This window comes from Protopterus annectens, chromosome 1.part1, assembly GCF_019279795.1.
Source record: "Protopterus annectens isolate FY-2018-M chromosome 1.part1, PAN1.0, whole genome shotgun sequence".
NCBI classification, from domain to species: Eukaryota; Metazoa; Chordata; order Ceratodontiformes; family Protopteridae; genus Protopterus; species Protopterus annectens.
Genome location: NC_056726.1, coordinates 1,301,355,038 through 1,301,382,306, shown reverse-complemented (window position 1 = coordinate 1,301,382,306; position 27,269 = coordinate 1,301,355,038). Strand labels below are relative to the sequence as shown.

General features: G+C 45.3%; 1 protein-coding gene across 3 annotated transcripts in view; it reads right to left on the bottom strand.

Moving 5' to 3' along the window:
* Window positions 1-27,269, bottom strand: part of TSEN34 (tRNA splicing endonuclease subunit 34) — a 235,825-nt gene that overhangs the window by 69,022 nt on the left and 139,534 nt on the right. For all 3 annotated transcript variants that reach the window (XM_044081632.1, XM_044081641.1, XM_044081649.1), the window contains exon 3: window positions 15,534-15,753. In XM_044081632.1, coding sequence (XP_043937567.1) covers window positions 15,534-15,753 — 220 coding nt within the window. The remainder of the gene's footprint in view (window positions 1-15,533; window positions 15,754-27,269) is intronic.

Below are 27,269 nucleotides of genomic sequence, written 5' to 3'. Positions count from 1 at the left end.
GACCCCTATCCGGGAAAAGCCGGAAGAAGAAGAAGTTCCAGCTGAAATACCTGTTACAGGGTAAGGGCAGAAACAGTTCCGCTCAAGAAAAATGAATGACAGAGAAGTGATATTTAACTCATTACAGCCAGGCAACACCTCCAGGTTTTTCTGCAGATACATCCTACTGATGCCTCCAGGACTCAAATATTACTTGTTCATATTTGCATTAATAAATCCAAAACCATGCTGTATACAATGAATTTAAAATGTTTATCTCAAAGCTTACACAATGGCAAATACAACTGCATGGATATCTGACCTCTGTCTAGCAAAATCAAAGATAAATTAAATATTGTTTGTGTAATATTTATTTGTATTGTCATAAATTTCATGCATTCTAAATAACTTGGCAACCAAATAGCACAGACAGAACTGTTTAGCCTCATATGAAAGCTCTCAGCTAGGTGAACAAAATGCTGCTGACAGTACACGTGTAACCTGAGCAATTGCTGAGATATTAAGTTGTTTATAAAATTTTATAAACTTAATAGTTACCGTGTTCACTATGACTTATAAAATTCAGTTTAAGACTATAACCTAAAGAATAACAGAACTATAAAATAGTTTGAGCTGAAAATTTGCTGTTTACATTTCTTTAGTAACCTCTACTGCTCTAGAGATATGAATGTTTGTTTGAAAAATGAGGACATAATTTGGTTTTATCCAAAAACATTAGGGTCCACCCATTGGAAGGTACAGTGCAAACTAAAGAGCTCCATTGGGCAGGAAGGAGTTAAACAGCCAGTGAATCCTGAAGTCACTAACTTTGGGCATTACACGGTTAGTATTCTAGAAGACCTCTTTAAGGAAAGTCATGGTGAGAATAAAATCCTCAAGGTTTAAAGAAACTGCATCTTCAGTTTGGATATGACTTTGCATATACACTACATAAACTGCTTTGTAGCTGAAGAACAGGAACATAGGTTCATAGGCAGATACTAGGCTATTGGGCCAAGGGCCTAAATAAGCCTAGCCAAGAAGGTTCCCTGGCTTACTACACCACCCAAGAAAGTTTCCTGTGCCCCTGTTGACCAGGGCCACAGAAGTGATCCCCAGGGTGCACTTCCTATAGGTTCACAACAGTTACATGAATACATTTCTGTCTTGAAAGATGCTGCGGACAATTGTGAGGATTGCCTGAAGTATAGCAAATCTATGCCTTGGCCCACTAATGGCATGCCTGTGGTTGCCAAGTATAATTGGATAGTCACTGTAGTCTGTAGACTTACTTGAACTCAAACTGTCACCTACTACCTTTATGCTACCAAAGTACATGTTTCTGTGCAGCAAGTATTAGTAATACAAAGATACTGTCAGAAACTGTAAAGAAATTTACGCAGTACAGGATAAGAAATGGATGGTCCACCTCAGAAGTCACTAAGCAACAGTGGTGAACTCAATAAGGATCTAATTAGAGATATGACAAATAACTATAATTCTGAAACTATTAAGAGATGTGGCAAACAGCATCAGTATTGAAACTTTGAAGACAGCATGCAGTCCTTGGAACAATGGCCTCCCAAAAAGGCACATACAAACATTAACAGAAATAATGTTAAAAGTAAAAGCTGGCACTGTGTGACTGGGAAATAGCATTAGACTTGAATCTGGTGATAAAAGCGCTATGGAAAACGTCTACAGTTCATATCAATTGTATATGAACAGAAACAAAATTTCCCTTCTGTTCTGACTTATGATTTACCTGCTTTAGAAGGCATAGCAGTTGGAGAACTTACTTCAGAATTAATGTTCAGACAGAATTTGCTGAGCACTACAGAACAAACTCATACCACAAGTGACATGTCTGAAATGAGATACAAGGTGCATGACAAAATGGTTCACTGTGCAGAGTAGAAAGGATCCAGAGTCATCACTGTAAAGGGATGGAGCTAAAGTATTTGTGAGGTGTGGCAGTATTTGTGTAAGGCTGCGTCATTCCAGGCTTTGTAAAGTCAAGATGGAGATGAAGGAGCCGTATGTATAGAACTGACAGTGAAAGGGTGAGCGACTTACTAGAAATTATATGAAAGAACTTGGTAAATGAAAATGGGATGTAGAAATCTGAAGTGTGTAAAAAAGAATTTGGAAACAACAGCAATGTGTTAGGCACAGGTGCCACAATCAGGTAGTAGCTTCAGTCTCAAAAAAGTCAAAGTGCAACATCTGTGGACAGGGGAAACGTGCAGCTGAAATCTTAGGGTGAGAGTTGGCAAAGCTGTAGGAAGACAAAAAAACTGGTATAATTTGACATTTTTACATCTAACGGATACTGCATGCGCAGAGAGGTCTATTGACAGATCGAACATAGAAGATGCTGACAGTAAACCAAGAAACGATCATACATAACTCTCAGACTCCCATGTGGTGCACAATGTACTTCTGACTGAGGCTAAATCGATTGAATCAGCAAACACGATGATGAAGAGCTGGAAAAAAAGAAGTTGTGTACTCATCATAACATTCCATCTGAGTAGGTACTTCATTTGTCTGCAACCTGTGGGTATCGGATCCGATCTCGGATCCGAGCTGGCAGCTTTCCAAGCTACAAGATCCGAGCTCCTAGCTCCTCCCCCTACCCATAATCCCCTATGTGCTACATTACCTCAGATCGAATTTTTTGCCTCTTACACAACTCTTACCTTTAATAGAGGAAGTAACACCAGATAACTGTCCTAAAGCAGAACAAAGATTTCTTTGGTGATCAGGAATACGGAAAGGTTCGGGGGATGGCAGGGGGGGGTCGGTTGCAGACAAATGAAGTACCTACTCAGATAGAACGTTATGGTGAGTACATAACTTCTTTATCTGAAGTAGTTACTTCATTTGCTCTACAACCTGTGGGACAGAGTCCCCAGCTACCTAGGGAAAAACCCTGGGCGGCCTTATGGAAGGATATTCCGAAGCACCGCAGAGCCAAAGGAAGCCCTACCTCTCGATACCATATCCAACTTATAATGAGAAATAAACGTATGTGAAGAGGACCAGGTAGCTGCAGAGCATATGTCATCCAAGGGGATCCTAGACCAGAAGGCTGCAGAGGTGGCTACAGCCCTCGTAGAGTGAGCGCGAATTCCCATAGGAAACGGTTTGCCTGCAGATAAGTACCCGTGGACTATGCATTGACAAATCCAATTTGCTACAGTCACTTTGGAAATGGCCTTACCCATGGCCGATTTAGCAAATGACACGAACAACTGGTCCGACTTGTGAAAATCCTTAGTCCTGTGCAGGTAAAAACACAGTTGTCTGTGCACATCCAATTTATGCAATTTGTATTCTCCTCTATTCTGAAAGTTTGGGAAGAACACGGGTAAGTTTACTGATTGATTGATATTTGACTCCGAAGCCACCTTAGGTAAGAACGACAGATTAGTCCTGAGGAACACTCTATCCTTGTGAAAAATGAGATAAGGATGCTTCATACATAAAGCTTGAAGTTCTGACACCCTTTTGGCTGAAGTAATGGCCACCAAAAAGGCTGTTTTCCAGGACAAGAATTTTAATGGAATCGAAGCCACGGGTTCAAAGGGTGGGCCTGTCAAGGCTTGTAAGACTAAGGTCAAATCCCATGGAGGCACCACCACTTTCACCGGAGGCTTCAAGAGGAAAACGCCCCGCAAGAAGGTTTTACATAATTTTGTAGAAGCCAAAGATCCTAGTCCGTCTCCCACATGGAAATGGGAGATGGCTGCCAATTGCACTTTAACTGTAGAAGCACTTGCTCCTTGTCTAAATATCAGCGACAGGAAGTCTAGAATAGTAGGAATAGGAACTGTAAATGGATCCAGGCCTCTATCTTTAGCCCAGACAGAGAAACGTTTCCATTTGCTGTAGTAAATCTTCCAAGTAGTCGGCTTATGTGCTGCGACTAGAATGGCCTTAACAGGAGATGAGATAACGGGAGTCCTAGCCATCAGTGGAACTGGAGCAACCAAGCCGCAAGCTTGAGGTTCACCAGGTTTGGGGGTTGGTATCCCGCCGGATGCAAAATCAGGTCTGGAATGGGATCCAGTATCCATGGCGGAGATACACTGCGAGACCACAGGTAAGGGAACCAGATCTGGCGAGGCCAGAATGGGGCTATGAGGATAACTCTGCTCCCCAACCGACGGGCTTTCTGTATGAACTTGGTCATAAGCATAAAGTAGACCGGGGGGCCAAGCATGGACTAGAGCATCTCTGGGATTCTCCCCTTCGGGGGGAAGTATTGCGAAGTACTCGCTGCATTTTGTGTTTAAGGGAGAAGCAAAAAGATCGCAGCAAGGCCAACCCCATTTGCGGAAGATCTGCTTCGCAACTGATGGATTGAGAGACCACTCGTACGGAGTGAGAATCACTCTGCTCAGTTTGTCCGCCAAAATGTTGGACCGACCCGGAATGTGCGTTGCTACCAGAAAGCGGTTGGTGGATATCGCCCATTCCCACACTCTCATAGCCTCCCGGCAAAGTGGGTAGGACCTGGTTCCTCCTTGCTTGTTTATGTACCAGACAACTGACATGTTGTCTGTCTGGATTGCAATAGTCCCCAGAGGTAGAAGGTTGTGGAGAGCTTGCAACGCTAGAAGCACCGCCCTCATCTCTAGGACACTGATATGCAAAGCGGTCTCCAGGGGAGTCCACGTGCCTTGGACGGTTCTGCCTGAACAATGCCCCCCCCACCCGAGGCGAGAAGCGTCCGTGGTCAGCGTGGCTTAGGGGGGGGGGGACAACAAAAGGCCTCCCTTCCCCCTCAGCTCTGGGGCGTGGAGCCACCAAAGAAGGGAGTGCCTGCAAACTCTGCTCAGAGGAATCGGAGTATTCAACGGATGGAGTAGCAGGGACCACTGAACTTGAAGGGTCCACTGCAGAATCCTCATTCGCAGATGCGCGTGAAGGGCAAGACTGATCGCTGCTGCCATAGATCCTAGTGCCCTCAGAACTAATTCCGCCTCCGGGGCCGGACTTTGAAGAAGAATTAGCACCTGACACGACAAGCTGTTTAGCCTGTCCGCAGTTAGCATAGCTCAAGAAAAGCGGGTATCTAACTTGGCCCCTATGAACTCCAGGACCTGTACAGGGCAAAGAGAGGATTTCTGGAGGTTTACAGAGATGCCTAAGCTCTGGGCAAGGGTCAGAGCATAATCTCTTGCCACGCAGAGCTGATGCCTGTTGGTGGCGGTAAGGAGCCAGTCGTCTAGGCACGGGAAGACCTGAATGCCCTGAAGTCTCAGGTGGGCTGCAACCACTGCCATGACCTTGGTGAACACCCTGGGGGCTGAGGTGAGGCCGAACGGGAGAACCCTGAACTGGTAATGACTGGCTCCCAGCCGAAAGTGGAGAAACCTTCTGGATCGTCTGTCCATCAAGATGTGGTAGTATGCATCATTGAGGTCTATAGAGCACATCCAGTCGTTCTGCCGCAGAAGGGGGAGAATAGATTGGAGGGTGACCATCCGGAATTTTTCTTTGGGAATGAACAGGTTCAAAGTGGAGAGGTCTAGAATGGGTCTTAGGTCCCCCGTCTTTTTTGGCACTAAAAAGAACCTGGAGTAATAACCCAATCCGGACTGGTCTGGGGGGACGGGCTGGATGGCTCTTTTTTCTAGCAACTTCAGGACTTTTGAAGCTGCTGCCTCCTTTCGATCGGGTGGAACATCGGACAGGTGTCTGGTCGAGGGAGGGTGGTTTATGAAGGGGATGGTATAACCTCTGGATATGATGCAGAGCACCCATCGATCTGTCATAATGGACTCCCAGTTTGACAGGTGCTCCGACAACCACCCCCCCGACTGCCTCCAGAGAGGGACAGCCGGGTAAGCCCTCAGGGCTGCTGCGCGGGTCTATCCGGGAAGGGTTCCCTGGACCCGAAGTTACGCGGTCCCCCTCTGCCTCTGGGCCGGCGTCCTCCTCTGCCTCTAGAGGATGAGGGGTCCGAAGCTGGATGGGATTACTGGGACTTACGGAACCACAGCTTCTTTTGTCCCCTCTGATTCCTGGAAAAGGATCATTGGGGATTAGAGAAGCGGACCCCGATGGCAGACAGCGTCTTCCCATCCTTCTCGCTTTGGACCAGCATCTCATGAACGGTCTTGCCGAAGAGCGAAGATCCGTCAAAGGGTGCATTCGCAAAGGACGCCTTGAAGGGATCCGCAAAATCGCAAAGACGGAGCCAGGAGTGACGTCGCAAGACGACCCCGGCTCCGCTGGCCCTAGCGGCTCCCTCCATGGCATGGGAGAGTAGACGCATGGACGTGTTAGAGATGGATTTCAGAGTGGCCATACGAGTCGAGAACACTTTTTTTGTCCTCGACCGACATGGACTCCGGGGGGGGCTGCAGCGTATTCCTTAATTAATTCTCATTGCAGCCTAATGGTATGTGCCATATAGTTCAGCGCCCTTACAGAAAAGGTCGCTGAACTAAACATCCGCTTCCCAATGCGGTCCAGTGCCCGAGATTCCTTATCTGGCGGGTGAACCGAAGAACTCTCCTGCGCGAGTTCTCTCTTGGTGGCAGCCGCCACTAACATGGCATCCACGGGGGTTCCCTTGGCCCAAGACAGTCTATCCACTGGGGGGCTAAGGATCTTGTCGGGTCGCTTCGGGATGGGCTCCACGGTGTCGGGCTCCTTCCACGCCCTGGTAGTAATGAGGTCTACCAGGGGGTCAGTCGGAGGGGACACCCAGGAGGTAGAAGGGCCTGCCTCAAACGCATCCAGGAACACGGATTCATCCGCGGAAGGTTTTTGGGCAGACCACCCCCCTCTAATACGCAACATTTCCATGATGTCTCCGAAGGAGACATCCTTGGGGGGTGACCTTGGGGAACCTTCCCCTTCACCTAAATCCGTGTCGGTTGTAACGGACTCGGGGGAGTCCAGGTGCCTCCTCTTGCACTGACGTTTACGAGGGACCTCCTCGGTGGGACTGTCCGAAGAGGGCTCGTCAACGGGGTCATGTTCCTCCAAGGGAACCAACTGGAGGGCTTGAGCAGGCTGTCCCGATGGTCGGATGATGGAGGATAGACCCACATGCAGTGGGGTATGGGAGGATCCGATGCCCGAACCGGGGACCTGGAGGTCCTCGACAGTACCCTCTCCACAACCTCAAAAGCCGAAGGAGAGCTACTCTCGCCAGGCTCCGAGAGCAATCTCCTCGGCTCCGAGGTAGGGATCGGGGTCGGAGCCGGAGCCGAGAGAGAGGTGTGCTCCAAACCCAACGGAGCCGAAGACACACCAGCTCCCCCGGATCCGATGCTCAGCCCTCGGCCCCGAGAGCTCGGATCCGACAGACTCGAAGGCACAGTAGGCAAAGCGACCGGAGCTATCGGTGCCGACGAATCCCCGGTTCCGAAAGGGCCCGGATCCGATAACTCCGAGACCCGAAAACGGGTCGGAGAAGGAGTAATCGGAGCAAACATGGGGGCTGCGCTCCCCCCCAGAGGGAGGGGGGGGAGGCAAGAGCACCCCCTATCTGCATTTGGGTCTGAATGAATCGGCGCATCATCCGATCCATATCTGCTTCAGTGAGGCTTCTGGTTGATCTTGAAGAAGTCGAGGCGGCCGAGGGAGACCGATCCTCCTCCTCCAGCTCCGGAGAAAAACGAGGTGATGCATATGCCAGTGAAGCTTTTTTTATCTCCTTTTGGCCACACACTGTTAAAACCAGTGGAAAGTTTTCCATGGACATTAAATCTACATATTCTAAGGTATGGCATTTTCTTGTGATGCTTATGACTCTCCCCCCTCCTGAAGCAAGATATGCGAGACATCTGGGGAAACTTGACTTATGCATCATTCTACTGGTGAGGACGAATCTTACAGGTTTTCCCTGATGTGCTCTACAGGTTGGGGGGGGGGTGTAACATTTACAATAAAACCGAACCATAAACCCAAAACTGTTATTGTAACAAGTGTTAAAATCCACAAAAGCAAAACCACAAAAAAGTACAGTTTTGTACCTACCATAAATGTAGATGTCCGAACAGGATAGCATCTGCAGTCCTAACAAATGGGTTGTCCTGTCGTCAGGCAGCCCTTCGGTCGGCCGGATTCCAAAGTCTGGGTCTGGCCTCGGCTGGTGTCGCACTTCACCCGACGTCATCTCTGCTGGTCTTCGGGTATAAAGGCATCAGCCGACGCCATTTTCCTCAGTGTTTCTTGCCCCAGATGCCAGTAGCCCTCTTGGATAGCTAAATTTTTGGGTAAATGCCAATGTTTCCCAAAAAGTAGAAGGCAAACAAAACAATATACATGTATGTACATATATACAAACAAATACACCATAAGAGATCCCCCCCAGCTAGCTATTAGGTGGGCAATACCCTAGGAGTACCACAGAGGGGAAGGAGGGTGGGTAATCCTGACTACAGATGCTATCCTGTTCGGACATCTACATTTATGGTAGGTACAAAACTGTACTATGTCCTTCAAGGATGCATCTGCAGTCCTAACAAATGGGTAGAATACCATAGCCAAACTAGGGGGGAGGAATAAGAATTATGGTGTAGTTAGGATCCCTTGCAACACAGCAGTGGCAAACCCTGCTCGGGATCTAGAGTATAGAGGTAAGTTATAATGCTTGGCAAATGTATGCACGGAGGTCCAAGTAGCCGCCTCAATAATGTCCTTGGTAGCCACTCCTCGTAAGAAAGCTGTGGTAGTGGCTGTAGCCCTTGTAGAATGAGGCCTTATGTTCTGTGGAATTTGCTTTCCATGATAGGAGTAACAGAATCTTATGCAATTTCCTATCCACTTGGAGATTGTCTGTTTGGAAATTGCTTTTCCTTCCCTTCCTGTTGCATAGGCTACTAGGAGCTGGTCAGTTTTTCTATTGCCCTTGGTTCTGTCCAGGTAGTAGCGCAACTGTCTATGTACATCCAAGGTATGCAGCAGTCTTTCCCTTTGTTCTGTGGATTGGGAAAGAAGGTAGGTAGGTGGATTGCCTGGTTTAGGGACACTCTGGATACCACCTTAGGCATAAATGTAGGATTAGTTCTCATGGACACTCTATCTTGATGGAAGATTAGGAAGGTTGCACTGCCATTAAAGCCTGTAGTTCAAACCCTTCTTGCTGAAGTAATTGCCAGTAGGAAAGCAGTTTTCCAGGATAGGTGTTGAAGATCTGCTGTTGCTGCTGGTTCAATGGAGGGAGTGTCAATTTTTCTAGCACAAAATTCAAGTCCCATGCTGGTAATGGTGGTTTCCTAGGAGGTTTTACATTCTTAATTCCTCTGAGGAACTGCCTGAGTAGAGGATGCGAGAAGACAGGGGATCGAGGCTGTATTCTGCAGAAATAGCTGATGCATGTATCTTGATGGAGGAATAGGACAGGCCAGTATGTAGGAGCTCTGCCAAATACTCCAGGATGTTGGCAATATCTACCTTTGACACATCTTCCCCTCTTTCCGTACTCCAAATGACAAACCTTTTCCATTTTCCTGCATAGTTCCTTCTAGTAGAAGGTCTGCGGGCCTCAAGGATAATGTCTTTAACCCTTTGGGATAAATCTGGGTTGGATGCTCTTATGTAATGTTCCAGGCAGTGAGTTGCAGAGTTTTCAGGTTTGGATGCAAGATGTTGTAGTTGCTCTGAGTCAACATCAAAGGAATCAGGGTAGAGTCCACGTTCCCCCCCGGGACATGCTCCTCAGTAATGGATACCAATGTTGTCTTGGCCAATTTGGAGCTATCAGAATTATCCTTGGACGTTCCTCTTTGATTTTCAGTAGTACCTTGTGCATCAAAGGAAGGGGTGGAAATGCATATGCTGTCAGGCCTTTCCAATTGAAGGATAGAGAGTCCACCTTCCAAGCAAGAGGGTGGTATGTCCTTGTGCAGAATTTGTTGAGCTGGTGATTGAGTGGGGATGCAAATAGGTCTATTTGTGGCATTCCCCATTTCTTTGTGATGGCTTTGAAGATGTCCGGGTGTAGCATCCATTCGTGAGCATCCGAGGTAGTTCTGCTTAACATGTCTGCTAGGAGGTTTTCTTTTCCCGGTACAAATATTGCCTGTAATTGAATGTTGTAGCTCAGAGCCATATTCCACAGGTCCAGAGTCATTCGGCATAGGGGGTATGAATGCATGCCTCCCTGTTTGTTGATGTACCACATGACTGTGGTGTTGTCTGTCCTTATCATCAATTGGCCCTCTTTGAGGAATGGTCTGAAATTCTGGATTGCTAGTTTTACTGCCAGCATTTCTTTTTGATTTATGTGCAGGTGTAGTTGTTCTGGAGTCCATAAGCCTTGAATGCACTTGTCCAGCATGTGTGCCCCCCAACCGAGGTCTGAGGCGTCCGTTGTGATGGTTTGACTTGCTTGAATGTTGTGGAAGGACAAGCCTGGGTTTGCCTGGCATGTCTGAGCCCACCATAGGAACTCTTGTTTCAGGCATGGGATTAGTGGTATTTCGGTTTCTAAGCTGTGCTTGTGTTGAGACCATAAATTCTTTAGGTACCACTGTAGCTTTCTCATATGTAGTCTGGCATGAGCGACCAAGATTATGCAGGATGCCATGAAAGCCAAGGCCTGCAGTACTTTCCTTGCTGTTAGTATGTTCTGCTTTGCTAGTGCCAAGAAGTACAGAGGAAGTTGTTCTTGTTTTTCTGCAGTTAGAAATGCCATCTGTTTTACTGTGTCCAATTCTGCTCCCAAGAATGTTATTGTCTGGGATGGTACCAGTTTTGACTTTTTTAGATTGACTGTGTATCCCAGGGCTTGTAGTAAGCAAATGACTCTTTGTAAGTCTTGTGTCAGCTTGCTTTTGTTGTCCGCTTGTATCAGGCAGTCGTCCAGGTATGGATAAATTTGGATTCCCTGAAGCCTGCAATGAGTGATTACTGATGCCAGGCATTTCGTGAACACTCTGGGCGCAGTAGATAAGCCAAAGGGCAATGCTGAGAATTGATAATGCTCTGATCCTGCAAGAAATCTGAGGTATCTTCTGCAAATTGGTCGTATGGGGACGTGCAGGTATGCCTCCTTGAGATCTAGAGTTACCAGCCAATACTCCTTGCCCAGCATGGAAAGAAGTTGGTGTAGGGTCAGCATTTTGAATTTTGGAACGATGATGAATGTGTTTAAAGCGGACAGGTCGAGAATAGGTCTCCAACTGTTCTCTTTTCTTGGTACTAGGAAGAGTCTGGAGTAAAATCCCTTGCCCTGTTCTGTAGGTGGTACCCTTTCCACAGCTCTCATCTTTGTTAATTGAGCTATTTGTTTTAGGGCTTCTGACTTTTGATTTGGTGGCAGGTTTGGCATTCCTCTTTTGCTGGTAAGGTGTGGAAATGAAACCTGTAGCCTTGGTCTATAGTTTGCAAAATCCAGTTGTCTCTTGTGATATAGTGCCAGTTTTTTGAAAATAAGGCTAACTTTCCGCCTAAGGGTGCTACCATTTGTTCCCTGGTAGGCGGTGTTAGAGCCAAGTCACTGTGATTGTCCTGTTGCAGTGGCAGTGGTTGTATCTGTGCCTCGTTGGTTATTGCCTTGCCATTGGCGTCCCCTGTAGGCACCTCCTCTGGATTGATTTCTGCCTCTGGAACGTCTATTCCTGCCTCTCTGATATTTAGAGGAGTCTGGAAAGGACCAATTTTTGGAAGGCCAGTTCCTGCTGAACCTTGGGGGCTGTACCTGTAAAAAATCTTTAACTGTTTGTACAGATTTTGCCTTCTCTTCCATTTTCTTCATTACTTGCTGGGCAGGAGAACCAAATAGACTGACCTTGTCCATAGGAGCATCTAATAGCTTTGCTTTAACATGATCCGGCAAGACCTGCTCTTTCAACCATGCATGCCTTCTTATAACTGTGCCAGTCATGGCTGATCTAAATGAAGCCTCCAGTGCATCATAGCCACATTTTAAAGAATGGTTACTAACCTGCTGAATGTTATTCACCATTTCTAGAACATATTTCTTATCTAAGGAATCATCAGAGGACAGTTTCTTAGTTAACTGATCAAGCATAAACTCTTGGTATTGGATCATATGAAACTGACAGTTCAAAGCTCTAGCTGAGAGAGTAGCGGAGGTGTATACTTTTTTACCCCATCTCTCTAAGGACCTGGATTCCCTATCAGAAGGGAGAGGGTTTTTAGCTGAGGTTGAAGCTACTGCCTTAGGCCCCTGGGAGATAGTCTCCGGATCTGCAAAAGGAGCCTTGTATAAGTGGTGATGAGTGTCCGGTACCCTGTAGAACCTGTCGGGCTTAGCAGGGGCTGGAGGTAAAGTATCAGGAGCAGTGCAAACATCATTAAATGCATCATCCACAACAGGAAGAACTGGAGGTATTGCTAAGGGCCTATGTCGTGGTAAGTGTAAAAAGGTCCTAAGCCTTTTTCTTGAATCTGAGAAATCTTGTCCCTGCCATTGGAATTGCTCTCGCATGGCATGTAAGGTTTCCCCAAAGGAAAATTCCTCTGGTGGAGAGGCAGAAGGAATAGATTCTTCAGCATCAGAATCTTCATAAGTAGAAAGAGGAGCTTCTGGATGGTCTGTAATGTCTGAATCATCAGAAGAGTCATCTGAGGAGCCTGGCTCAGGGGGCTCTGCTCTAGGTCTCTTTTCCGGTGGTTGTGAGGCCCTGTCTGGGAGAGATTGGGATCCCCTTATTAGAGAGATGAGATCCTCTGCCAGAGTAAGCATTTGTGAACTGGAGCTGGGCCTGTGAGAGGGGGGCTTAACAGGCACTGATTTAGCAGTTTTGGCTGCTTTAGCCCTGGCAAAGGCCTTTATAGACATGGCTGCAGGAGGCCTAGCAGCACCACGTGCTGGGGTAGAGACATCCAAAGGGATGGTGTCCGATAACTCTAGAGAAACCACATTAGAAGGCAAAATTTCAGAGGCCGATTCAGCTAGGGTAGAAGGGGCCTCGGTAGTAGTCATGGATTCGGCTGTAGATTGAACCGTTTGCTCGGTTTCGGCCGAAACCGAGACACTCGCGGTTTGCTTTGCCGTGGTTTCGGCCGAAACCGCGGGCCGCGAGTGTCGGTCCTTTTCTTTGCGTTTCTTAACAATTTGGGAAGTCGGAGGATCCGACGGCATAATGTACGCAAAGTCTGAGCCGAAAAACTGTTCAGCAAACTCCGACCGACGCCTAAGCATTCGTCGGTTGAAGGAAGCACAGGCTAAACAAGCTGCTACGTCGTGGTCTGGGCCTAAACAAGGTAAGCAGTAAGAGTGGAAATCTTTATGAGGTATTTGTTTCCCACAAGTTAAACAGTTATTTACTTTTTCTGACATCGGCTGAGGCAAGAAAGAGTCCCCAACGGGGTACTTAGCTTTTAGAAGTCTTCAAAGTTGTATTCGGTAGTATTAATCTCTGGATCTGACCGACCGGCACTTGCGAACAGCTTCTGCTTCGGGCGCCACGCGGCAAGAAAGACTGAGGAAAATGGCGTCGGCTGATGCCTTTATACCCAAAGACCAGCAGAGATGACGTCGGGTGAAGTGCGACACCAGCCGAGGCCAGACCCAGACTTTGGAATCCGGCCGACCGAAGGGCTGCCTGACGACAGGACAACCCATTTGTTAGGACTGCAGATGCATCCTTGAAGGACATCAATGCCAGAGAGTTTGCCTGCCATGTGGATGACTTTCTGTGGGGTAGCTCACAAACCTTTGCTGCTTCAGTTTTTCCCTACTTAAAACGCTACCTTTCAGGTTTGCTGTCAACAACATCATGACCAGGTTTGTTATGTAAGGTTGGACTTGACTACTGCACATGGAATGGTGTTGGTTTACTAAAATAACTACATAAAAAAAAATCTTCATTTGAACCTCATGGAACCATCAATGGTAGTGCAGTACAATGCTCCACTTACCCCAAATGAAATGAACTTGGTCAAAATAGGACACACTGTCTGGAATGACAGACAAAGTAGACCAGATATCATATTTTGTGCTTCCCACTTGGCATCCAGAAGTTAACATGCCACTGTATAGATTATACGCGAAGCAAGACTGTTCAGAAAATGCCTTTTGCAAAGTTAGCTCTAAAATTTAAATGGCTGGGTAAGGATGAATTCATGAAACGTCTTGTCTTCAGTGATGCTTTTATGGAACACCACTTGATGATGTCACTTGATATTTGAGTTGCTGAACTGACATCAAGGAAAATTCTCAGCCTTTTGCAGACAGTCACAAAGAATAAAAATAGTACTCAGTAGGGCAGGATAAACTCTTCATATCAGTCCGCTATGACAGTGTACCCTCTCCAGGTATACTATTTCACACGCTTCGAGGGAATCTGTGACAGATAATTACTCTTCGGTTATGACAATTAACTTTACAAACCCTCTTACAAACAATTGTGCCTACAAATCAGTGGGGAAAAAAAGACCTTAACTGAAACCCAAATAATTCACAGTAGTTTCAGGTCAATTATAAAATGGTAGCTGACAGACTAAGAAGTGGGCTTCTACACTCGGCCTTCAAAAAGCACTTCACGAAGGAATATGGCATACTGACTACTGAATCTCTAAGCACAATGTTGCTTTTTCCTTTACAGGGGGGATTGTTAAGTATGCAGTTGACTCACTTGGTTGGGGCTTTTACTGCAGCATGTTTTTTTCTTTCTTTGTGACAGTTCTGAAACAGTATTTTACATTCTGGCAAGTTTTTTGCTGTAATTTAGACTGGGAGTGTGGGTGAATCTCATTGGTTGGGCAGCTTGGATATTCAAAAGAATAATCTCTGCGTGCCTTAAAAACTTAACCAGTCTGATTAACCTTTTAAACAGCTGAGCCAGTAGCAAAAAGCTGTGGCCAAAACATGGTTGATGACTGTTATGGTAATAATCTACTAGCATCTGCTGATTGTGAGCATCAGTGAAGGAAACCATCACATAAAAAGAAAGAGGCCTTCCATGCAATGCTACCAGGAGATCTCCAAATCTGACTGATGGTGTACCAACAAGCCAGAAAGGGAGCAGCTGTGGTAGTCATCAAGATAGGCTCAGGTATAAAAGAAGTTTGCCAAAGCCACAGAGAATGACTTTCAGATGCTTCAAAGACAATCTGGCAAACTCAGCAAGGGCAGAAAAACTCTGATCTGAACTTATAATAACTACTTTGAGAAACTCCGGAATCTAGTGAACAAACCCTCCTCAGAGGAGGTGGTGCCAAAGCAGATCTGGAAATATCACTTATGATAATTTTTCTAGCGGTGATTTCTCATTTCAGAGCAAATAAAAAAAAACACAACATAAAAGCTATAGTTCATGTTATGAAAGGCCACTAAAATACCTTAACCACAAAAAAGTATATTAAAAAGATGCACCGTATGTTCCACTTTGCTGGGTATCGAAAAACTAACTTATTTCTCTCCATCTTGCAAATGGATGCTGATGGGAGAACACCTCAGTTCTCCTGAGGTAATGAAATAAGCATTCAGTTTACTTCTTTGGCTTCTCCTTAAAGCAGTGTTTCTGCCAATTATCTTGCTTCTGAGATCAGAGAACTGGAAAGCTTCACAGACTACTGGATACTGCAAGTCCCTGTTATGTTTCACTTCCTACCTGATTGCTTTCTTCGCTTGGATTTCTTTTTGCCTGTAGGCATATGCATAACATGGGACTGAAGAAATTCTTTCTTATTCTCAATGGCAAGACGGCGCTGCTCTTTGTAACTCTCATCTAGTTCATTTTGATAAGCCTCCACTTCAGGCCGTAATATCTTCTCTTCCTTTCCCCTCTTTTCCTTCTCACAGCCATCTTCATCACTGTCAGAAGAGTAACTCTGCAGAATGAAACAAAGATGAAAATCATAAAAGTCGAAAGCACATATCAGAAAGGGTAAGGTCTTTTTTTTATTACAGAAACAGCTATAATGCAATGGGCATTTTTTCTGCATGTCATGCTGACAGCCATCCCAGTGTTCCACACATCCACCCTTGGTCCCACAGGACTAATACAAATTTTACAGCCATGGTTAGATTGGAACTAAGGACGTCGGGGGGGAGGGGGGGGGGGCATTCTGTCTGACCAGCTACTATGTTTTATTTATTTTTTTACTGCTTACAATCTACCCTGTTTCTCCTTAACAAACGCTCGATGTTTGCCAAGGGTATGAGCGGGTTGTCAGCATGCACACCTCACGACCTACTCCACCCAAACTCACATCACACACACCTACAAACACCAGAGACCTCACAAACAAACACAAGCACGCTACACATAATACTTCCTCTGCAGAACACAATACACACAATAGCTTATGAAACAGTGTTTCACCTGTCAAGTCCATAAGGCTAAACACTAAACCTAACATATTAGTCATAGGAGACTCCATCGTGAGACACACAGATGTCCCTCTCACCAGGCTGGATAAGGAGAAGGTCACAGTCAGCTGTCTGTCAGGTGCCAGGATCCGCCATATCGCACATGCACTCAAGTCTCTCAACAACAGGTACTGTTATGACTCTGTCACAGTCCATGTTGGTGTGAACGACCTGAAATTTACCTCTCTGGACTATATGAAGAGAGACATGGCTGAGTTCTCAGACTATGTTTCTCAGGCAGGTATGTCTTTAGCCTTAAGCAGCATTTTACCTTCACCTAGAAGGGTGCCTCAATACAAACAGAAAATGATTGACTTCAATAATTGGCTTAGTTTCTGGTGTCATTCTAAGGGAATCCAGCATCTGTCAGCCTGAGATGACATGATCGACAAACCTCGATGCTTTGCCAGAGATGGTCTTCATCTGTCACCCCTGGGATTTCTGCTGCTGGCTAAGGCTCTTGCCACCCCCAGAGTGCCTTTTTCAGGCAGTGTCACAAGGACAAAACTCCCAATGTAAAAAAAAAAAAAAAAAAAAAACAACCTCAAGGTCATGTTGCTACATGGTAGGAATCTTAACATGAAACTGCACTTACTGGAAGCAGTCCTTACCCTGGAGGACGCAGACGTTTGTGCAGTCATGGAGACCCGGTTCAAAGCTGTGGAGAGCACCCCAGACATACCAGGTTACACCTCCTTCCACATGTTCAGACCACAAACTGAAGGCAAGAAAACTAAAGGAGGTGGTGTATCAATATTCATCAAGGATAAATACACCTCCAGATTGGTCAAACAGTATGATGCCCTAGAGATATTGGTAGGACACCTATTCAAGTCATGGCCATCTACAGAACCCCCTCCATGAATAAGGACACCCACTGTACCTATTAGGATCAACTTGAGTCTATCAAGATACATCCTAACACCATAGTTCTGGGCAACTTTAGCCACCCTAACATTGACCGGGTGAATTACTCATGCTCAAACTCACCTGCCCAAAGGTTACTCGACTTTGTCAACTCCAATACCCTGAACCAGCTGGCTGACTTCCCCACCAGGGGGTGCCAACATTCTAGACCTGGTGCTTACAAATTATGGGAGACCACTGTAGCTCCCCCACTGTGAGTTCATCCCTGGTGAGATCTGAACACAAATCAATCTCACTTGAAGTAACTATCCCACCTAACCCTCTCCTCTAGCAGCAACTAGACTACAACACTTCTCCAAAGCAGGTTATAACCTCTTATGGGATGGCATAAATAGCTTTATTGCACCTCTCCCTCAGACGGAACTGGTAACTATGCTGAGCTCTGCTCCAATGCCCTATACAAGCACCTGTATAACTGCATTGACTTGGCAGTACCTGTTAGGACCAAAACAAGCTCTTCAAGGAAAAGCAAATCTGCCCGGTGGACAACCACCATTAACAGGCTCTACAAGAAAAGGAGAAAACTGCTAACTAGGCGTAAGAAGGAGCGGGTTCTAAAATGGAGACACTCCCTCTTCAGCTTAAATAAGCAAATAAGACTTCTTGTGATGTCCTCCAAGGCAAACTACAAATCCAAGTTAGCTTCCTCAACCAAGGACAACCATAAGGCACTCTTTAGCTACATCTGTAACCAAAAAGGTAAGACTCAGATTTGCTCTAAACTGGTGGTGGATAGTAACACATACACTGAGCCGGTGGACATAGCTAACCTGCTAGCCAACAGGTTTGGTGCAAACGTCATTCCCCCATCCCTGAAGTTTTCACCAAACCTGTTGGCTAGCAGGTTTGGTGAAAACTTCATTCCTCCGTCCCCACCACACGTACTTCATGAAGTACAGTTTTGTACCTACCATAAATGTAGATGTTCGAGGATCCACATTGCTGCAGTCCTAACTATTGGGTAGTCCGCTGTCCAGTCGGCCCGAATACCAAAGTATATGGCTGACGTCGGTCAGGGCGCATTAGACTGACGTCAGTACGTCAGGGTACTAATGCGCATGACCGATGTCATATCCTCAGTCTTTTCTTGCCCCAGATGTCAGAAGACCCTGAAAAGATAAGGCCAAAAACCAAAAACTCCCAAAATACCTGCACCAAAAAATATATATATACAATATATACACAATCAGCAGAATATAACCTCACCTACACAACCACCCCTAAACACAGAGGGGAAGGAGGGAGGGTAAATTGGACTGCAGCAATGTGGATCCTCGAACATCTACATTTATGGTAGGTACAAAACTGTACTATGTTCTTCATTCCACATTGCTGCAGTCCTAACTATTGGGTAGAATCCCAAAGCAGAGGTAAGGGAGGCTGGCAAATCATAAGGAAGCAGGAACTGACAACATGCCTTGCAAAATAGCTGTGGCAAAACCAGCCCTAGACTTAGAGTAGAGAGGAAGGTGATAATGCTTAGAGAAAGTATGCACTGAACTCCAAGTAGCTGCCTCCAAAATATCCTTAGTTGCCACCCCTCAGAAATGCTGTGGAAGTGGCAGTAGCCCTAGTGGAATGAGGCCTAATCCCAGCTGGAATCTCCTTGCCATGATGGGAATAACAAAAGTAATGCAACACCCAATCCACCTAGAAATAGTTTGTTTTGACACAGGCTTGCCCTTTGAACTCAAAGCAAAAGAAACAAACAACTGCTGAGACTGCCTAAAATCCTTAGTCCTGCTCAAATAATAACGCAATAGCCTGTGTACATCTAAAGTGTGCAAAATCTTTTCCCCTTTATTTTGGGGATCTGCATAAAAGGTAGGCAAATGAATAGTTTGGTTTAAAGCCACACTAGAAACCATCTTAGGCATAAAGGAAGGATTAGTACGTAAAGATACCCTATCCTTATGAAAAATCAAAAAAGGCTCCACTGCCATAAGGGCCTGCAACTCAGAAACCCTTCTTGCAGAAGTAATGGCCAACAAAAAAGCAGTCTTCCATGACAAGTATTTCAATTCAGCAGTAGCCGCAGGCTCAAAAGGTTGTAGAGTAAGTTTCTCCAACACAAAATTGAGATCCCAAGCAGGAGTAGGAGCTCTACGGGGGTCTTATATTCTTTGCCCTCTAAGAAATTGCTTGAACAAAGGATGCGAAAACAATGGTGGGTCACAATCATAGTGAGCTGAAATTGCTGCAGCATGAATCTTAATGGAAGAGAAAGACAAACCTTTGTCCAGTAACTCAGTAAGATATTGAAGGGCCACACTCAAATTTGGCTCAGTAATCTCCAAATTGTTTGCTGCACTCCAAAACAAAAATCTCTTCCATTTTTCTGTACACTTTCCTTGTACTAGGTCTTCTGGCTTCCATAATCACATTTAAAACTTGTTGAGGAAGCTGAGACCTGCTGTCTTTCAAAACAGAATATGCCAGGCTGTTAGATGTAGAGAGTGAAGCTTGACATTGAGCAGATGACCGTCCCTCTGAGACAACAGGTGTGGAATCAAGGGTAAAGGCCATGGAGGCTTCCTTACCAGACTCCTCAGTAATGGGTACCAGTGCTGCCGAGGCCAATCTGGAGCTATTAAAATCATCCTTGGCTTGTCTTGTCTGACCTTTAGAAGCACCTTTGGAAGAAGAGGCAGAGGTGGAAAGGCATACACATGAAGATTTTTCCAACTGAAAGAAAGAGCATCCACTTTCCAAGCTGTGTGATGAAATCCCTTCGTGCAAAACTTTGGCAGCTGGTGGTTTAGTGGAGAAGCGAACAGATCTATGTCTGGAGTTCCCCATGACACTGTCAATTTTGAAATACATGAAGATCCAGTTTCCACTCGTAAGGATCCATGATGTGGCTGCTTAATACATATGCTAAGGAGTTCTGTGCTCCCGCAGAAACCTTGCCTGAAGAGTTAGTTGCAGACTGAGCGCAGTCTCCCATAAAATCATTGCTTGTCTGCACAATGGGTAAGAATGTGTTCCCCTTGTTTGTTGATGTACCACATGACAGTTGTGTTGTCTGTTAGAATCAACACCTGCCCTGGAAGAAGTAACTCCTTGAAAGCAATTAATGCAAACTGAACTGCTAACATCTCTTTCATGTTGATATGTAGATGCTGTAGTCTGGCAGGCCACTTGTCTCGTATCCACTTTCCATTTAGATGAGCTCCCAAGCAATATCTGAGGCATCTGTCGTTAGAATCTGACTTGCCTCTGGCCGGGTCACAGAGAGTCCCTTGTTTAGGTGACATTCCTGAGCCCACCACAAAAATTCCTTTTGAATGCAAGGTATTATTTGAATGACAGTGTCCAAATCCTGGCAGTGCTGTGTCCACAGATTTTTGAGATACCATTGTAGCTTCCTCATATGCAGTTTGGCATTGGGAAGCACCAGAATACAAGATGCCATGAACCCTAAGGCTTGAAGGACTGTCCTTGCAGTCAGCCCGGACTGAAGAGATAGATGAAGGAAGTAACTGGAAAGATTCTTTTGTTTGTCCGGGGTTAAAAAGGCCATCTGGGCTGCTGTATGCAGTCTCACACCCAGAAAGCACATGTCTTGAGAGGGTACTAGACTGGACTTTATTTCGTTCACAGAATACCCTAGGCATCTTAGCACTGCTATGACATATTCCAGATGCTGTAGAAGATCTTCTTTTTCTTGAGCCAGAATCAGGCAGTCGTCCAAGTAAGGATAGATTTGGATTCCTTTTAGCCTGAAGTAAGCTATCACTGGAGCCAGAACCTTTGTGAATACTCTGGGCGCAGTAGATAAGCCAAAGGGCAATGCAGAGAACTGATAATGAGAATTTCCAGTTCGAAAACGCAGATACTTCCTGCAACTTAGTCTTATTGGCACATGCAGGTAAGCTTCCTTGAGATCTAAAGTTACCATCCAGTGATCTTTGCCCAGCAGAGGTAAAAGCTGTTGTAACGTCAACATTTTGAACTTGGGAATGTCCAGATAAGTGTTGAGGATAGATAAATCCAGAATTGGTCTCCACGTGTTCCCCTTCTTTGGTACTAGGAACAGGCGAGAATAAAATCCTAGGCCCCTTTCCGGCACAGGAACTGACTGAATGGCCCCTATTTGGAGCAACAGAGAAATTTGCTTGTGAGCCTCTGTTCTTTGAAGAGGAGGAATGTCTGGCATGCCTTTGAAAGGAGGCAAGGTATGGAAATAAAACCTGTAACCGTGGTGAATAATATCCAGAACCCATCTGTCTTGGGTAATTAAATCCCAATTTTCTTTGAAAAGAGACAGCCTTCCTCCCAAAGGTGCTGCCAGGCGAGAACGCACTGGCAGCTCCAAAGGCGGGTCATTGGGTCTGGTTACGAAAGGACTGACCCCTGCCCTCACCAGAAGTCTGAGCAGGGGAACTCCTGTCCTAGGCCTAAAAGAACCCTGAGCTCTGCCCCTACCACGTCTAGACCTACCCCTAGACTGAGAATCATAAGCAGGATAAGTCCATCCCTTAGTAGGCCAATTTCTACTAAACTTCGGAGGCTGCACCTGCAAAAAATCTTTAACAGTTTGCATAGACTTAGCCTTGTCCTCCATTTTCTTCAAAACTGCTTCCACAGGCGAACCAAACAACACATCAGACTGTAAAGGAGCATCCAAAATCCTTGTCTTAACATGCTCAGCTAAATTCTGATCTCTCAGCCAGGCGTGCCGACGAAGAACAGAACCAGTGGCAGCCACCCTGGAGGAGGCCTGCACAGCATCAAAACCACACTGCAAGGAATGTTTACCTACCTGTTCAGACACATGAACCAAATCCTGCAACTCTTTACACTCAATACCTTCAGCCAGAGCATCCACCTTAGATTTCAACTGTGAAAGAAGATAATTCTGATATTTTAACATGTGAAACTGACAATTCAACGCCCTCATGGCTAAAGTGGAAGAAGTATACACTTTCTTTCCCCATCTATCCAAAGCCCTTGCCTCTTTATCAGGAGGGACAGGATTTTTAACAACTGAGGCCTTCACCCCTTTAGGCCCCGGAGAGACAGTTTCTGGGTCTGCCCTAGGACTCTTAAAAAGATACTTATGAGCTTCAGGCACCCTATAATACCTATCCGGTTTAACTGGGGCAGGAGGCAAAGAATCAGGATTCAGGGAAGCCTCTGCAAACACATCTTCCACCACATTCAAAACAGGAGGTATAGCTAAAGGCCTATGCTGGGGTAAAAACAAGAATTCCCTAAGCCTTTTCCTGGAATCAGAGAAATCTTGACCTTCCCATTTAAAATGCTCCCTCATGGAATGCAGAGTCTCTGAAAATGAAAAATCCTCAGGAGGAGAAGCAGAAGGAGTAGAATCATCCACATCAGAATCAGAATAAGGAGGGTACTCCTGCAAGTCTTCAGCCGAAGACTCCGAAGCCTCCGAGCATTGCTCAAAACTCTCAAACTCAGGTTCCACCCTAGGCCTCTTATCAGGAGGGGGCATAGAACCCCTAATCATAGTAATCAAATCCTCTGCCATTTTAAGCATATGTTTCTTAGGCAAAGATCCTGAAGCACTAGGAGAAACCCCCACAGAAGCTAAACTTGGCCTGCCCCTCAAAGAAGCCTTGGAAACTGAAGGGGAGGCACTAACCACTTTAGGAAGAGAGGGAAGAACAGCCACCTGAGAAGCCCCCTCAGCCTGGCCTACTTCCTGAGAGGATACATCCTGTAACAGTAAAGTCTCTCCCTGAGACTCCAAAGAGACACCTGGCAAAACCTCCGGCTCCACTGAGCCTTCCAAAGAACCGACGTCTGGGACTGTCGGTTCCTCCACCCTAGGCTTTGCTGCTTTATCTTTGCGTTTTTTAGCCGAAGCCGGCGTCGGAGCATCCGACGGCATTCTATAATTACAACGCTTCCCAAACACTAACCTGGCACAGTCTAACCTTCTCTTAATAGTGCGTTTGTTAAATCTAGCACAAGAGCGGCATCCAACAAGGTCGTGCTCAGGCCCTAAACAAGGTATACACAAAGTATGGTAATCCCTATGAGGTATCTGTTTCCCACAAGAAATACAGTTATTCACTTTTTCTGACATCCGGTTAAATACTGAGGCAAGAAAAAACCAAAATATTCCCCAACGGGGTACTTAGCCAACTTTGATTCGGTCTGAAACTCTGACTTCAGAAACTTTCAGAACGCCAACCTGCACTCGCAAAATTGCTTCTGCATCGGACCATGCGGCAAAAAAGACTGAGGATATGACGTCGGTCATGCGCATTAGTACCCTGACGTACTGACGTCAGTCTAATGCGCCCTGACCGACGTCAGCCATATACTTTGGTATTCGGGCCGACTGGACAGCGGACTACCCAATAGTTAGGACTGCAGCAATGTGGAATGAAGAACATCATCCCTACCACCTGTCCCGTACCTTGTATATTTAAAGAGCAGGACGTAAATGCCCTCTCTAAGGCCAAAAACACAGCATCAATGGGACCTGACAACATCCTGGGATGCATCCTACATGGGCTCAAACAAAAATTGGCATCACCATTGACTACTCTTTTCAATCACAGTCTAAGTACTGGCTTCATCCCAGCTGAATGGAAAGCAGCCACCATTATCCCCCTGCACAAAGGTGGTGCTTCTACTGACCCCAGGAACTACAGATCTATTAGCCTGACTACCGTTATCTGCAAGGCCATGGAAAGAATCATCATGGACCTTAACAAAGATATAGGTAATCTCCAAACACTAAATCCTACCCAGTTTGGATTTGTCAAGGGGAGATCATGCTTGCTAAACCTGGTGGACTTATTCTAAATAGTCACAAGGGTCCTGGATGAGGGGAAGTCTGTGCATACAGATTATCCTAGACCTGGCCAAGGCATTTGACACTATCCCTCATTCAGACATCACTGACAAACTCTTCCAGCTAGACATCAACCATTATATCTTAACATCAGTTGTGAACTGGGTCTCTGATAGAACCCATACAGTCAAAATAGGGGAAGCCATCTCCAAACAGCAGACCCTGTTATCACTGGTGTTTCACAGGGATCGGACCTGGGACATCTACTGTTCATAGTCTATTTCTCCGAAGTACAAGCTAAAACCAAGAGACTGTGGCTGACAAAGTTTGATGATGACTGCAAACTGGGTGTGGTTACAGAATCTCCAAACAATGTCAACATCCTTCAAGAAGGTCTTATGCAAACAAATGATTGGTGCCAAAGTCATGACCTCAAACTCAATGCAAAAAAATGTATAATCATCCCTTTCGGCAAGAGCGATGTTCCTGCAAATTACCACATTAATGGCAATACCCTAAGTACGCAGTCAGTGGTGAGAGATCTGTGCACTCAGGTTGACAGCAACCTTGCCTTTGATCACCATGTCTCCAGAGTGGTAAAAAGGGCATTCTATATGGCTCACCTCATACGTAAGAGCACTGCCTCGAGAAAAAGTGAAGTTATCACTCATTAGCCAATAACTGAGTACAATGCCTCTTTTGGCATGTACCTTTCAAAGCACCTGCAGCAATTGGAGAGACCACAAAGGTTCCTCACAAAGAAAATTCAAGGTCTTCAGCAGCTATCCTATGTTAATCGTCTGAAATCAGTCACTTTACTCTGTTTCATACAGACTACTCGGAGGCAATCTCTGCCTTGCATATAAGGCGATCTCTGACCCCGCTCTATTGGAAATGCTGCACATCCGCAAATTACTCACTCTAAAGACCTAAACCTGGTATCTGACAAACAGAACCTGCTGGAGGGAATGTTCGAAAATGTGAACTAGACCCGTAAAAATAAAAAAACTCACATTAAACTGATTATAGTAGGGGGGCCTAGTCAACCCCACACCTCCCAACCCCCTACTTAAATATACTAACTCCAAGATCACACTACAGCAAGAACAAGGAAAATCTCCCGGTCCGTGCTGTATGCGATTTCCCATTCAGAATGTCGGTATTTCAAAACTTCGAACATATGGGTTTCGAAGTTTTGAATTTCGGCGTTCTGAAGGGGACCTATATATATATATATATATATATATATATATATATATATATATATATATATAGGGAGAGAGAGAGATATGTGTGTGTGTGTGTCTATATATATGCGTGTCTATATATATATATATATATATATATATATATATTTTTTTTTTTGTGCATCTGTGTGGGTGTGTATCTTACCTGTGTTTATGTATCTACATAATAGTACTTAAATGTTCATAGGAAACTAGGAAAACAGAAAGTAGCTTTTTGTACATGAGACAGCTGGTGATACAAGAGTATTTTTACCGCCTAGAAAGTCTACGGAAACCTCTCATTAAAATACAACTGTTCTGAATAAGCACCATGGCAAAGGATGGATACCACATGGTGGATAGACCACAAGAAATCACACATTAAGGAATAGATCTTGTAAAAAGTTAATGAGGGAAGAAAATTTAAACTTGTGGTGAAGCAGAAACAGTTGTCTACAGACAGTAAGACAGAAAATGCAAAGCAATTATTTATGGCAGATATTCCCCACTTGGCCCAAGCAACAATATCATCTTCTTTTTCTTTCAGCTGTTCCCATTAGGGATTGTTACAGCAGATCCTCTGTTTCCATTTCTTCCTGTCTTCGGCATCTTGCTCTGTCACACCAACCACCTGCATGTCCTCTCTCACCACATCCATAAACCTTATCTTAGGCCTTCCTCTTTTCCTCTTACCTGGCAGCTCCATCATTAGCATCCTTTTTCCAATATACCCAGAATTCCTCCTCAGCAGATGTCCACACCAATGCAATCGCATCACTCTGGCTTTGTCTACAGACTGTCCATCCTGAGCTATCCCTCTAATATACGGATTCCTAATCCTGTCCATTCTCGTCACACCCAGCGTAAATCTTAACATCTTTAACTCTGCCACCTCCAGCACTGACTTCTGTCTTTTTGTCAAAGCCACCATCTCCAAACCATATAACATAGCTGGTCTCACTACTCTCTTGTAGACCTTCCCTTTCACTCTTACTGGTACCGTCTATCACAAATCACTACTGCCACTCTTCTCCACCCACTCTACCCTGCCTGTACTCTCTTCTTCACCTCTCTTCCAAACTCACCATTACTCTGAACTGCTGATCCCATGTATTTAAATTCATTCACCTTCGCCAGCTCTACTCCCTGCATCCTCACCATTCCTCTAGCCTCCCTCTCATTCACGCACATATATTCTGTCTTAGTCCTGTTGACCTTCATTCCTCTCCTCTCTAGAGCAGACATCATAGTTTATCGGGACTCCTGTCTGATCTTGTCTGTCAACCTGCCCATATCCATTGCAAATAAAGGACTAAGAGCTGATGCTTGATGTAATCCCACCTCCACCTTAAACGCATTTCCTTCTATTAATCAGATAACCAAAAGGTAACAAAATTATTTAGTACTGAAACAAGTGAACAGACAATTCAAAGCTGAAGACATCTTCTCCTTGAATGAATTCAGAACTTATTTTAATAGTAACTATCACCATGAAAAGAATACATGTGTTTTCAAAGAAACACCTAAAAGCTTCTTCTGTAGCTGGCACAACAAGAAAAACGTATTTGCCAGGAAAGCCAAGTCAAATCATATGTAAGTATGGGAACTAAAGTATCTGTTTTTTTCTTCTAGCTTGAAACTGAGATTCCGTGGTGGACTAGTTCTCTTGTGGAAAATTTAGATGAAAACTCTTCCCTGAAGAGATGCAGTCAAGGAATAATTTTGTTGGTTCATCATCTTCTTTTGGCTGTTCCCATTAGGGATCACCACAGCGGATCATCTGTTTCCATTTCTTCCTGTCCTCTGCATCTTGCTCTGTCACACCAACCACCTGCATGTCCTCTCTCACCACATCCATAAACCTTATTTTAGGCCTTTCTCTTTTCCTGGTAGCTTCATCCTTAGCATCTTTTTCCCAATATACTCAGCATCCCTCCTCAGCACGTCCAAACCAACGTAATCTTGCCTCTCTGGCTTTGTCTCCAAACCTTCCAACCTGGGCTGACCCTCTAATATAGTTATTCCTGATCCTGTCCACCCTCCT